This window comes from Lathamus discolor, chromosome 1 (assembly GCF_037157495.1).
Source record: "Lathamus discolor isolate bLatDis1 chromosome 1, bLatDis1.hap1, whole genome shotgun sequence".
In the NCBI taxonomy this organism is placed as follows: Eukaryota; Metazoa; Chordata; class Aves; order Psittaciformes; family Psittacidae; genus Lathamus; species Lathamus discolor.
The window spans coordinates 31226114-31240991 of NC_088884.1; the positions used below are offsets into that span (position 1 = coordinate 31226114).

Here is a 14878-nt window from a genome sequence, read left to right on the forward strand (position 1 = left end):
ATCTATTAATAGCACTGTCTTTCAGCCTGCTAAACAGGAGATTGGGAGCTTAAGGGGAAGTGATTCTCATCAGTCTCATGCTTAAGTATTTTGTAGATGTAACATGACAGATCAGATTATTGAAAAAAGCCTTGTAAATGTGTTTCTGTTCAGGTTCAAAGTAAAGATTTTTCATGAAAGGTGCATGTTACAGCCCTTAAAACTTTAAGGGAGCACAAGACATGTTAACACAGCAGAACAAAAGAAGGAATAGTTACCCTTCTCTCTCTTCCTTTGCTAACTCTTTATGAGCCTTGTCTTCACTGTGATTATTAGTAGCTCTAGTTTATGTGCTCACATAGAGGCCATACTGGAGAGGATTATTAGCAGAGGAAATACTTAAGTATTAAGTATACTTAAGGTATTTAAAAAGTATACTTAGGGTCCTGCCTAACTGTTACAGGAAAAAGGTAAAAATTCAGCTAGACTTGAGTAATCCAGGTAAGAATCCTTATTTACTAGTTACTGAGCAGAACATACTTTAATAGCTTTTCACAGTTACTACTTTGGAATGATATTTTCTTGAAAGGCAATAAGTAGTTAACCGTATCTTCAGCCTTTAAAATAAATAAAATACAAGTTTCATATATCTTTAAGAACTTCTGTCTTTGATAATGAGTTCATAGTGATTGACTTCGTAATCTTAAGTATACTGAAGACTGTAGGACTCATATTGATCAAAAAGCATAAGCATAGAGATTAAAGGTGTTTATTGAATGTAGACTTTGAGCCTTGGACTCGGTATAACTTTTGCTGTCATATTCTACTTGTAGGTAAAAAGAACATACTCTCATGGTACGTATAGAGCTGGCCCAATGAGACAGATCAGCCTGGTTGGAGCAGTTGATGAGGAAGTGGGGGATTACTTCCCTGAATTCCTTGATATGTTGGAAGAATCACCCTTCTTAAAAGTAAGAACAGAAGGGAATGGGTTGGGAGAAGGGGGACAATATACTGTCTAGTACTGTTACAATAAAGTGAGAGTACATAATACTTGCTTAGGTAATTAAGTGGTGTAATAAATGGTTTAGTTGTGACAGGTAAAGGCTGCTTTAAAAAAGTTTTTAAAGTAACTCACTTGAAAATTGTGGCTTGTATTTCCCATTAGTGTACACTGCCATGGGGAACACTTTCTAGCTTAAAATTAGAGAGTCGTAAAGACAGTGATGATGGTCCCATTATGTGGGTACGTCCAGGAGAGCAGATGATCCCTGTGGCTGACATGCCAAAGTCACCTTTCAAAAGGAAGAGGTATGTTGAATGATTTTGCTTGATAAATGTCTGGTCAGTGTTCTTTCTCTATAAATCCATTTTATCCAAATCCTTTTACTGGTTGATACTATATCTTAGTATGAATTTCTATAAATTGTCATCTTAAAATATACTTTCAAGTTGCTTTGTTTTGTAAGGATGTGATTTTTTTAAAAATTGTTTACTGTTTAGCCAAATCTGGTCCTTTTTGGAGCTCCAGTAGGAATTTCAGGAGAAAACTGCAGGGAAATATGAACAGGCATACAACTACTGATGTATGCCACGAGACTGCAATTAATACCCCTGTTCTTAAATGTGAGTGGATGTTTAAAGACCTCAAGGGACAAGGGCTTCTCTCACCTGAAAGGTAACACTTCCAACATTAAATGGCACCTTTAAGCTTTTCTGTGGTACTAGGTATAAGTACCAGCTTAAGACCAGGGATGTACTCTGCAGAACTTGAGTATTATATGTCTTGAAAAATTGTGTCTTTGGAGTTCTCTGGTTCAAAATTCAGACATTAAAAGGGAGCACACAGGAAGTGGAAGCAGGGCCAGGTGCATCAGAAGGAGAACAGAGACACTGTCCAACCATAAATGGGATGCTGTTAAAGCCAAAGCCAGTCTGGAGTTAAATTTGGCAGGGGATGTGAAGAGCAACAAGGACTTCTGCAGGCAAGTGGACAGCAAAAAGAGACTAGGAAAATGTAAGGTGCCTGCAGAGTGGGGCAAAGGGTCTGGAGGCAAAGGGACACACAAGAGGCCAAGATACTCAGTGCTTTGTTTGCCCTTATCTGACATCTTCATTAATGGCTGGGACAGAATCATAGAATCGTTTAGGTTGGAAAAGACCTTTAGGATCATGAAGTCCAGCACTGCCAAGTCCACCACTAAACCATGTCCCTAAGTGCCACTTGTACAGGTCTTTTAAATATCCCCAGGGATGGTGACTCAACCATTTCCCTGGGTAGCCTGTTTTAGTGCTTGACAACACTTCTGGTAATACTTTTTTCCTAATATCCAGTCTACATCTCCCTTAGCACAACTGGAGGGCATTTCCTCTTGTTACTTGGGAGAAGAGACTGACCTCCACCTTGGTACAGCCTCCTTTCGGGTAGTTGTAGAGAGCAATAAGATCCTGCCTGAGCCTTCTCTTCTCCAGGCTGAACAACCCCGGTTCCCTCAGCCGCTCCTCATCAGACTTGTTCTCCAGACCAGTTTCATTGCCCTTCTCTGGACTTGCTCTAGCACCTCAAGGTCTGTCTTGGAGTGAGGGGCCCAGAACTGAACCCAGGATTTGAAGTGCGGCCAGTGCCACTCACCTTCAGCAAGTTTGCAGGTGATACAAAACTGGAAGGTGTGGCTGATAGATCACAGAGTTGTACTGCCACTGATGGGGACCTTAAGAGGCTATAGAAATGAGCCAGCTCAGTGGACTGATGAAGTTAACACAGGGCTGTGCAAAGCCCCGCTCCTAAAGGAATAACCCTCTGTGCCAGTGCAGGCTGGGGCCCAACTGGCTGGACAGCAGCCCCACAGAGAATGACTCGGGGGTCCTGGTGGATGACAGGTTGATCGTTAGTCATCAGTCTGTCTTTGTGGCAAATCAGGCCAGCAGCTTCCTGGAGAGTGTTGGGAAGAGCAGTGCCAGCAGGTTGAGGGGTACCATGTCCAGTTCTGGGATTGCTGGTCCAAGATAGACATAGGAATACTGGAGCAGGTCTGATGATGGAAAAGGAGTGCATGGAAGAACACAGCATGAGCCAGCAGTGTGTGCTCACAGCTCAGAAACTAATGCTGGGCTCCATCAAAAGGAGTGTGACCAGGAGGTTGAGGGAGGTGATTTGAACCCTCTGCTCTTATGAGACCCCACCCTGGAGTACTCTGTCCAGCTCTGGACCCCCAAAATAAGAAGGACATGGATGTGCTTGAGTGGGTCCACAGGAAAGCCGCAAAGATGATCAAAGGGCTGAAGCACCTCTCCTATGGAGACAGGCTGAGGCTGGGCTTGTTCAGCCTGGAGAAGGCTCCAGGGAGACCTTAGAGCAGCCTACCAGTACCTAAAAGGGGCCAACAAGGAATCTGGAGAGGGGTTTCCTATGGGGACAGGACAAGAGTAATGGCTTTATACTGAAGGAGGGTAGGTTTAGATTAGATGTTAAGAAGTTCTTCCCTGTGAGAGTGGTGAGGCCCTGGCACTGGTTGCCCAGAGAAGCTGTGGCTGCTCCATTCCTGGCAGTGTTCAAGGCCAGTTTGAACGGGGCTTGGAGCAACCTGGTCTCGTGGAAGGTGTCCCTGCCCATGGCAGGGGAGTTGGGACTAGATGAAGATCCCTTCCAACTCAACCCATTTTATCGTAACTGGAATTTACCCCTGAGAAAAGAAGGCTTTGAAGGATCATACCAGTGTGTATAAGCATCTGATGAGAAGTTGTAAGAAGGGCTTTTTTCAGCAATGCCCAGTAACGCGGTCAGAGGTAATGGGCACAAACTGAATTTCAAGAAATTCCATTTAAAGTAAGAAAAAAAAAAAAGAGAAAGAAGTTTACTGTATGAATGGTTGAGCACTAGAACAGGTTGCCCAGTGAGCTTCTGGTGTCATTGTCATTGATGTTGCTCAGAACTTGGCTGGATGTGGTCTTGAGCAACCTGCTGTAGTTGAATGGGTGAAGTTGGACTACACAGTCTCCAGATGTCCTTTCCAACCTTGGCTATGTTAGCGATTATAAACAGCTCTTGGAAGAATGCAGCACACAATGTTGGCTCCAGGTGGCCAAGAAAATGGTGCTGTGGCTCTGATCCCACTTTGCAACATGTCCTTCACTTCCATTAAACCCTGAAGAAATAACTTTTTGCTGTTCCTCACTCCCCGTTCTGCAACATGAAACTGAATATCCATACACATTTCCCAGCAGTTTGGTAGAAACATGAATAACGAAGAAGGACTTCAGGGAGAGTTGAAATGTGTATCTCCTAGTCAAGAAGCAGTAAAGGCCAGCAGTTTCCTGCCAGGGGCTGTGCTCACAGTAGGGCCTGGTCTCACAGTGCCTGAGAGAGGCAAGTAGGGCAGACCTGGGGCTTGGGGACCAGGTTCAGTCCAGCCTCCAGTGAGTGCATCAGGGAAGAGTGTGGTGATGGGGCAGGTCTGGTGATGGGAAGTCAAACCAGGAAGTCAGTCTGCCAGTGAGGATCAGGTCCAGTGATGGCCAGAGAGCGCTGTCATGGCAAAGGTGTCCTGAGGTCAAGCTGGGAAGCAAGTCTGTGGGCCAGCCTGTCTGTGGCTAAGGTCCAGACAGGTGCTCCTGCAGTATGGCTTAAATAGAGCTCCTGGGCTCTGTGGCTGGGTTGTTAGGTGGAGACTGCAGGTGGGGTTGCTCTCTCATTGGGGTCTTTTAGAGCACTCAGGGCCTGACACTGTGGTGGTCTTGTGTTATTTTTGTTCGGGGTTTTCTTCTTTAATTGCATAGCTATTCTAATTTTTTGCGTAGCTCATTACATTTGGAATTTGTCTTGAGTGTTACTGTCTTACTCATTTGACTGTATGTTCTTAATGACGTGAGAAAACCAATCCTGTTAGCTGTGGTGGACGTTAGGTAATGAAGAACAATTTCTATATTACTAATGCTGTTTTTCTAATACAGAACTACCAATGAAATAAAAAACTTGCAGTACCTACCTCGAACCAGTGAACCCCGTGAAATGCTATTTGAAGACCGGACACGAGCCCATGCAGATCACATAGGACAAGGTTTTGAACGACAGACTACAGCTGCTGTGGGAGTGTTGAAGGCTGTGCACTGTGGAGAGTGGTAGGTGGTGATTGACTTGCACTTGAGATGTTTGAAAAATATCTGCCTCAATTTCCATTTATAATTGGTGGAAGGAATAGGTAATCTAGTATTAGGGATTAAATGAAGATTTAGTAGATCCTGGACTTCGTTTCTTACTCCTTTCTCTCTGCGTGAGATGTGATTGTCTGCCCTCTGCTAGACCACATACAGCATTGCTGGGGGGTTGAAAGGAGAAATGTGCCTTGTAGTGACAGTTTTACAGCTATAATAGGGTTGCTGTAACAGAATTAATGTTAGGTGTAAAAACGCATCACACTTTGTTTTGCTTTAAGTAGTGTATAAGGACTAACTCAAGTTTCTGCCTCAGAGGTGCGCAGGAAGACCTTTGGGCAATTCTCTGTGTTGTCTGGAAATGAGCAGAATTTTTATGCTGCTGCTTCAAAGTCATGGCTGTTACAACCCTGATTTATTTATGAATAAGGAATAATCCTGTTGGAGGTTATATGGTACTCTTTGGTGTCTGTCTTTGGAATTTCCAAATGAGATTCTTGAAGTGAATGTATCTTATTTGAAGCTGTTTACTTTTTAGCCAAATAAAAAACCCATAATCCTATGGGCTTCCTGGCCCAGATCTAAGAAGCATTTTTCAGGATCTTCTGGCCTAGGTTTGTGAGAATGACCTTAGTTCTGAAGGTTACCTTTGCGTATGTGAACACTAGAAACACCTTTTGCTGTTTGTATCTGTTTAGAGATTAGAAGAGTGAATTCCTTTTGGATGCAAAGATGCAAATTTCTGTTACTTGGCATGAGTTCAGGGAGATATAAAATGGAATAATTGCTGTTGGGGACAAACTGGATTGCTAGATGTTGTGTGTTTGTTTTTTGGGCTCTGAGATTTGCAGCTGAGTTCCTCTTCAGGTTGATGATAGCTGGAGCCTTAACTTCCTGCTTGCTCTGACTCTGAGAAACTGGAGTGAATTAAGACTAAGTAGGGGTAGCAGGGCAAGAGCTGAGATTCTGTGTAATCTGAGTATTTTGATACCCTTTGCACACAATGAGAGAGACTCAAAGCTTTATCTAAAGAAGTAAAAAACCCCAACAAACCAAACAAAATGTCACTCCCCAAACCTGCATGCCTGTGGAAATTAATAGCAGTTTAAATTGATAGTAATTCAGATGTCAGTGAGAACTGCCCATTCTCATCCTAAACCTTCATCTCAAGATTCCAATGCTGCACTGCATTGGAATGTGGTAAACACTGGTGCTGTGATCATGCTTATTACCCTAATGCCTTAGTATCACTTTTGCAGTGATACCAAGTATGCTTTAGAACTCATGAAATGCCAATGAAATTTTAAATCAGGGAAACTTTGAAGATTTTTACACAGGAAATGTGTATAGGTTGTGACAGGGACAGCAAAAGGCACTTCATAGCATTGCTACTGGCAAAATGAAGCCCCTCTGTCCTGTGCTTCAGCAAGCAGCTTTCAAGCTGGTGTTCCAGAGTGTGAAGCTGTTAGTGCTTCTTGCTATGATCACAGGAATTTGTTATATACTGCCAGACTTGATGCATTAGGTCAGAAATGTTTGTGGTTATACCTTTAGTCTTGAATGTGTTGAAAAGCTACAGCAAGAAGAGTCCAGTCCTTTTAAAGAATGAGGTTAAGGAAAAAAAATGACAAAAATAGTTGTAGCAGTGCTCTAAGAGGAGTTTTCTGAAGTCATCTTATAGTTCTGTTTGGATTTAATGAGGTTTTGGAGATATAACTGAGCTATTCTGCTACTGTTTTGCTTGGGGAGGGGAGCACAACACCCTTTAAACTTAAGGTTTTACAGAATATAATCTCAAAGTTGTGCTGAATACCAAATCTGCAAATGCAGGATTCAAAATTATGTCAATAAGCTTTTCTCTGTTACATTTACAAAAGGCATGTCATATTTTGTGACAGAACTGCAACACAGTTGGTAACCTGTACTGTTGTACGTATACATAGGGACTGAAAAAGGAAAGATTTAAAACCAATCATTAACTATACTTTGTCCTGTATAATGTGTAAAACACAGTAGACACTGCTGTGAAAACACTGCTTTGGACTGAATTTCTTTTAGTATGCAGCTATTAATAGAATCACAGAATGGTTTAGGTTGAAAGGAACTGTAAAAACCATCCAGTTTCAATCCCCCTGCTGTGGGCATGGACACTTTCAACTATAACAGGTCGCTCCAAGCCCCATCCAACCTGGCCTTGATATTCTCTGTATTTATTTTAATTCTTAACTTCATTTACAAATACGGTCAGCTCCAGAGGCAGATGTGTTAAAAAAAACCCACCCCAAACCAAACCAAACCAGCAAAACCAAACGGATCTGCATTATAAAAAGAAGATGAATGTAGCTGCTATATTTTACAGCACCAATCAGAGATGTTTCTGCAAGCTTTTTGCTTTCATTGCTTGAATCCTCTTCAGGAGCAGATAGACCAAAATATAGGGTCATTTTCATCTTTGTAAAACTGAAAGTAAAACATGTGGTTTGCACACTCTCCCCAGCGTACTTTCAGTAGTTGATCTGGGACTCTAAAAATAGCCTCAGACTGGTTATTTTTTGCTTTATTGAGGTCATGACCCAAATAAAATAAACACGTCTCTTCAGTTTAAAAAGCCCTATAAACTGCACATCGTTGCCTGCTTTGTGGAACATTAATAACACTGTGTGTATGTACATAAAAATACAAAGATCAATTATCATCTTGCTTTTATAAAAGAGTGCTGGAACATCCATTAACAAATGCTGAAATGCATCGAGCTGTTCTGCTGTGTCAGCTCCTGCCCCGGGCACAGTAGATCTGAGGCTGTGGCCCTGTGTGGCAGGGTGGAGGTGGCAGAAGGGTGCAGGCTGTCCCTAGGCTGTGTGCAGGAGTTGGGAGGGCCCCAGTGGCTCATGGTTTCTTTCAGCACAGCCTGAGTGCAGTTCTGAAGGTGGTGTTCTTCCATCAGCCTGAGTGGGACTCAGCAGTGGATGGAGGAGGAAAGTCATCAACCAGGCTCTTTCTGGCTGATAAATTTCATTTGCAAACCCACTCCAACATGAGCTTTATCCTACATTAATGGAATCTTCGTATCACCACATTATTAAAAACCCTTAAAACCCAAACATCCCTCAGAAATACACACATGGAGCTTAGTTTTATGTATTTCCATTGAAGAAGTGAGTTTGGCTTTTAGATGGTAAGGGTTGTAGCTGGTTTTGCCTTTTGTTAGCCAATTCTAGATAATGTCTCTGGAGGAACGATAGAAATGTTGGGTATCTCTGTGGGGGAGATGCAGGACAAGAGGGGAGTTCTCCTACAGTTTGAATATGGAAACTAACCCTAATTCAGGTTTTGCTCTTCTGTAGCTTTCTAGTGAGCACAAATAGGATTGTATTCTTTAGAGATGTTTTGTAGAGGATGCCAGTGTTTGTTGCGTACTTGTGCTGTGGCAGCTTAGTGTAGGTACAGCCTTACTGCTAGCCCTGAACAAGGTGTTTGAAGTAAAGATACTAGGCAATGGTTGCCACAGTACTAGTCAGGCTGCTGCATATTTTGAGGTATCTGATGTTAGAGTGGTGGTAGAGTAAGCCCAGTGTATCTGAGGCATCTGTCTTTCAGCATCAAGACAGACAGAGGTCAGTTGAAAATAAAAACTGAAAGCAGTGAGTTTTGTTGACCTTTCATTGCTGCTTTTACTGCACTTGTAAGGAAATTGTGGTTACTTTAATGAGTTTAATGAGGTTGTGTTTGGGAATTGGCCTTTTTAGTTACAATCTTTTTTCCTTCAAAATGTAGGCTGTGTTCTTCTTTTTTTTTTAATCATTTGCTTATCCTGGCAGATTTTCTTTGTTACTCTCTGTAGCATGTTAGTGTCAGGCTCTGACTGTGCAATTCTTACTCTTTTGTAGGTCTGAGCAGCCTCGTATAACCAAAGATGTAATCTGTTTTCATGCTGAAGACTTCTTAGAGGTAGTTCAGCGAATGCAATTAGATTTGCATGAGCCTCCGCTCTCACAGGTAAGCATGCTCGCCACTGCTGACCGGGTATCCTGTGGGGCTAAATCAGAGTTTTCACCTCTTTTTTTCCTTCCTTTCCCTTTGTTCCTCCAGTGTGTCCAGTGGGTTGATGATGCAAAACTCAATCAGCTGCGAAGGGAAGGCATCCGATATGCCAGAATTCAGTTATTCGATAATGACATTTATTTTATCCCAAGGAATGTTGTGCACCAGTTCAAGACAGTTTCAGCTGTGTGCAGTTTGGCTTGGCACATCCGGCTCAAGCTGTACCATTCAGAGGAAGAACTCTCTCAAAATACGAGTACTGTTGAAGCAGGGACCTCTGCAGACCCCAAGTCTTCGGTTATTGGACTTCAGACTGACAGCAGAATTTGTACGATGAGCAAAAATACCTCCGAAGACGCCAAATTCTCAGCTGCTCTCCAGACAAAGTACCTGCAGCAGGAATTTATGCCGATAAAACACGAACCTATCGCCTCTCACCGCATAAAGGAAGAACCCATGGATGTTGACCTGCCTGAAAAGGCAGTGGCACCCAACGATGCTGGGGGCCAGACTGTTCAGACTAGGTTGGATCACGTTGAATTGACGGCATTTAAGTTGGAAATGGATTCTAAATTTGAACCCGGCAGCAAGGACTTACAAGGCAAGTTATGCTCTGGAGGTCATGTACATCCAGATGATACAAGACAGCGTAGTTCATCATATCCAAAACTGCATGGACAAAGAGAGGATGATTTTTTGTGCTAAATTTGTATATATGGTTTTAAATTCCTTTTTAAACTTAATGATTCGTAATTTCTGTGAGGCAAGTTTGTGACTTGCCTTCGCATCTGTTACAGAAAATAGTTATGTAGCTTTGTAACATTCCTCAGTGCCTGTCCATAACTGTGAAGTATCAAAGCACTTAGGGCCAGATGCACTGTAAACACTGCAGGTTTAACATAAAGAAGTCTTTAAATAATTTTGAGTTGTAGGTTTTAGAGTAGAGCTGACATTTAACATATATATTTTTTGTAAGATGAGCCAGAATTCTTTTTGACAATTCCAGGCTTTTCCATAGAGCTTATTTATACCAATTTTTTCATTTTAAATGTGTCAGCACTGTAGTGTAAATATCTTTTTTAAAGATCTTTTTAGTGTGATTTATACTGAAATGTGAGCCGCTTAATAAAGGTTCATAATAACAGATTGGTTTTATTTTTGGGTCTGCAAAAAACAATTCAGTTCAACTGCCTCTCTAAATGGTTGTTTCTACCTGCACTAATGAATAGGATGCTCTCACGCCGCTGTGGGCTGAGGAGCTGTAGCAAACTGAGGTAGAGCTGAGGCATTCTCCATAAATTGAGGTTAGTCAGAACACAGAACCAGTCCTTCCTTCACAGGGTCTCAGTGAGGCACTCCCCAGACTCCCGCATTAGATGTTAATGCGGAACAGAGACAGACCTTCCCTGTTGTGAGGACAGTTGGACACCCCATGGGCTCCAGGACCTGCGTCCACCTCTCTAGATGAGCTGGTGCAAGGGAGCAAGCTCCCTTCTGTGCCTGCCTCTTTCCCCTGCTCCAGCCAGAGTTAAGGCAGCTCCATTTCACATTTAAAACTTAAAAACAACATCCCCCTTCAAATAATTCGACTAAATTTAAACCAACAAAGATGATTTAAATGGTTACTTACCAAGCTGTAAAGGCTTCAGTCTGTAGTAGTGACGTGTAATTCATGGAGACACATTTGGATTTGAATTGCTCCCTGTGCTGATAGCACCAGGCGGTAAAGATAGTTGCCAGTGTGTCCAGTAGGAGGATTCCTCTCGAGTTCCAGCCTGGAAGCGAGAGTTGTTTAATGAATAAAGTAACAGTGGTGTCCACATTAAAACTTTTCCTCTCTCCCCACCTGTGGGACATTTGAGTTCTCTTAAGCTGTGTTCTCTGAGGGAATAGGATTTCAAGGGTAGCTAGCATCTGGTGTAGTAATGGCAAAACCTCTGTAATTTAACTTATTTAATTCTTTGTGTAACATATTAGTGTATAGCTCAGACACATCTGAATGATACTTCTTTTTCAGGTAGCTACGAATAGCAGTAAACTGCCCTACAGCCTGTCCTTCAACTAAGTATGTAAAGCTGAAGATCCTAGGCCTGTGGTTATTTCCAGTGCCCTCTTAGCTCTGATGTTTTATTTTTGTTTTAATTTATTTTTCCTATAGCTCTCTAAAAGCTGTACAACCTTTATCTACCCAGGTTATAACCTTTGATGCACTTGGTTATCACTTCGGGTTCATTTGTAGCAATAGAACAACGTGATTTTTGGGTGATATCTAATTCAACTACCTAAGGCCCTTTTGTTGCAAACATTTTGGTTATAGGTTGTTAAACTACAAAGTGTTACTGTGTAGTTAGGCCTGGCACTAAAATCAGCCATTTGACGGATGAGTGCCCTGATCTGTTTAAATCTAAAATAGGTCTGTCAAGGAATTATTAATTAAATCAGTCTTTGAATTGCTAAACGTTACTTCTCCATAGCCATAATTACATATTAGAGAAGCAATAGTAACATGAATCTCTCTGATGTGGCTCATAGGTCCTTAAGTCTCACTGCTCATTTCTTTACTGCTGGCTAAGAGATGAGTATTAGTTTTGCAGCCTCAGGGATCTTGCTTTCCCCTCGCACCATGAGCAAACAGTTCGTGTGTGACATGGCAAGTTATTACTCGAGCGGATTCTGATTTGAAAACTTCATTGGTTCAAGAGTTTGAGCCTTCCTGATAGTAGAAACGGTGGCTCGGCTCCCTCTGTGTTTTGTGCGTTATCTGGAAACTTCCACCCATAATCTCTTTGGCTTTAAGAACATCCATACACAGTTACATAGCTTTCTGTTCCCCTTCTCTGTGCCAGCCATTGGAGAGCAGTGAGAGAGGAGAGCTGCAGGTTGTAGTTTGCACCGAGTGGGATAGCTGAAGGCTCCAGCTTTATCAAAACCAGCCTTGTCAGATACTGCTTGTAAAAACCCAACTCCCTCCCAAAAACACCCCAACAACAAAACCTGATTTAGTTTACTTAAAATCTTCCCTGTGATTTTACGCTATTGTGCATTCTGATTCATTTTTTAGATGTCAGATTTTAGTGAAGTGTGCCCACCTCTGACAGCAGCTTCCTGCATCACATGCCCTGTCCAGACTGAAAATCAATCCATCTTTGAAAATGGTTTAGTGAACCTGGTTTTACACTTCAGAGCAGAACTTTGTTTCCTTTTGAAGACCCGTTCAGTGGTCTCAGCCAGTGATGGCCTCAAACTTCTGCTCAGGTATGGCTTGGTTCTTCCTTTTTATCACTTTTAGAATCTTAAGATTAAACCAGAGAGATTTCAGAGATTCAAACAAAAGTGGCAGCTTTTCCATTTTTTTGTGCATCCTCTGTGATTTTTGAGGCCAGAGCCTCATTTTTAAACAGAATTCCTTGCGGACAATATGAACGATACGGGGAGGACTACCAGTGGCTCTTAGAACTCGCTCTGTACTCCGAGACATCATCAGTCTGGGCTGACTGGCTGTGTCAGGGTGTGCTGCTTACTTTGCTTATTTGGGAAAAAAAAGGAAAAGAGGTTAAAAAAAAGAGCAGTTTTTGTCCTCTGCCTGTGTTGTGTTCGTTCTGCTGCGGTTCTTGTTCAGAGGGGAGCACCTTTCATGAGGGTTTCAGCTCCCAAATTGTTCATTAGTTGGCCAAAGGTCTTGCTTTGCTTTCCAGCGGTCCCTTCCTGCCACGTGCAACTTCATATTCACACTTTTGCTTCAGCAATAAATCTTTCATGTTTCTGATGTACTAAAACTAGTCTTTGCTTGTTGCTTTTTCCCCGTTCCCTGGATTTCAGCTCTTATCTGAACCTTCCTGTTAGTTGGGCTGAAGCCTCCAGTGTTGTAGTTGTGTCTCTTGTTCTGCAGATTGGAAAGCTCTGCTTGAGGCTGATGCCGGCCCTGCCTGGTACCGACATGGTGTATTCTCAGCCCTGTTCCGTCACCCATGCGGTGTGCAGAAGTGTAGCCTTGTTCTCCTAGATACTGGTACTGTGCTTGTGGTAGCAAAGAGTTTCATTGTACTGTCACTACCGGTAGCTTTCAAGGTGGTAGCTACTTTTCCTTTGTTTTTTTAACTTACTGGATCTTTTGCATTTCACTGGCAACTGACTTCATGTGTTATATACAAGTGTTACTCAGTGTTGTGTCACCCCCCCAATGCCTGCAAATTGGCTCTGAAACAGCATTTTCCTTACAGGTACTGCCGGCATGCAGACTTTCCCTTCCTTGTTACTATAGTGAATATTTCAATACTTCTTTAACTGAGATATTAATTCTATCTAGTATTAGAAATAAAGTATTATTTCAGAGGGTGATGATTTGAGTATTAATCTGTGAAAGAATTCCTTGGTGATAAATAAAATTGATTTTTAAGCAGATATACATGTGCACAGTAAATAAGTTGCTATTGCAAATTACATAGGAAATGGAAACGTAAAATAGTGGAATGCTGTGAAACAGATCTGAATGTTGCAGATAAGTCTTCCAAGAAACACAGGACTCTGGTACTCATTGATCAGAATGACTGTTCCCTCATATGTGCATGTGACTGAGGATGCTGAATTGACTGAAATAAATCCATGTTTTCTCCACGCTGATTGGCAAAGTACAGTGTTGTGACATGGTGGACTACCACCGGACCCCACCTGGATGAAAACAGTACTGCTGTGATCAAGAGGGAAAAGGACTTTGGGGGCTTCTTAAGCTGTGTGAAGAACCCTGTCTTTAGGTGCATGTGCACAAGCTGGAAAGGGGAAGGATGGATTTCCCCGACCCCTGCTTCGCTGTGAACAACGCTGACGGGAATGTTTTCTCTGGTTGTGAGTCACTGTGTCCCACTGGTATTTTATTCCTTTCCCAAATGGATGAAATGCACTTTAAAAACTGTGTAATAGGTGATACTGATATTTTGTGCAGATCCCACTGAATTTGCAGCATACATGGGAAAATTTGGGAAACTGATTCCCGTCACTCATTTCATTACTCGTAGAAATGCACATTCAGTGTTCCGTGCAGAAGCTGTGATTAACTTCACCGTTTCTGGGTTTCTGTTTTGATTAGAATCATCAGGGATACTGACTTTGCAGTTCTGGTGTATTATATTCCAACCACTGTTACGCTCTGTGCCATGATGCTCGTATTTTCTCTGCCTTGGAGCTATGCTGTACTCCAGTGCTGGCTAAACACCGATCTTGTGTCCTGGTCATGCTGATAGATGAGCGAACTGATGAGGGTGTTAGTCCTAAATAGTCCTTTAATATTTGGTGTACAGTTATGATAATCTGATACAAACATTGATTAAAGCAGCAGTTTAAAATTCCATCTTCATCAAGTTTGATTTTTCAGTAACTATTTTATGTTTTCTTTCACTAGTTGATTTCCAGCCCACTGCTATGTAAGTGCAATGTTTGGTGCAGCTCAGGCCTCTGTTTTAAGGATGATGCTTTCTGTGGCAGTTTTGTTACCTGGTTGTGTTGAGACAAAACAGGGCAGTTGGTTGACAAAGCTGTTCCCCAGGTGTCTCAAGAGAATGAGACCTTGAGAATGAGACCTGTGTGTGGAAGACTAGTGTAACTAAGTCAAAACTGCTAAAGCTATATTCTGAGCGTGCAGGGACACTCAGGGACTTGTCTGTCCAGTCGGTGCAGCGACAGCTTTTGTAATCACAGAAATGAATTATTTAGA

The 14878-nt window shown here is 42.2% G+C and overlaps 1 protein-coding gene across 3 annotated transcripts in view; it reads left to right on the forward strand.

Annotated features, from left to right (window-relative positions):
* RSBN1L (round spermatid basic protein 1 like) overlaps nucleotides 1-14513 on the forward strand; it is a 57172-nt gene extending 42659 nt beyond the window's left edge. For 2 of the 3 annotated variants that reach the window (XM_065666850.1, XM_065666868.1), the window contains 4 exons: nucleotides 813-950; nucleotides 1148-1290; nucleotides 4930-5097; nucleotides 9018-14513. In XM_065666850.1, coding sequence (XP_065522922.1) covers nucleotides 813-950; nucleotides 1148-1290; nucleotides 4930-5097; nucleotides 9018-9876 — 1308 coding nt within the window. In that variant the 3' untranslated portion in view covers nucleotides 9877-14513. The remainder of the gene's footprint in view (nucleotides 1-812; nucleotides 951-1147; nucleotides 1291-4929; nucleotides 5098-9017) is intronic. The other variant, XM_065666860.1, reaches the window with a different exon arrangement.
* The last annotated feature ends 365 nt before the right edge of the window (nucleotides 14514-14878 follow it).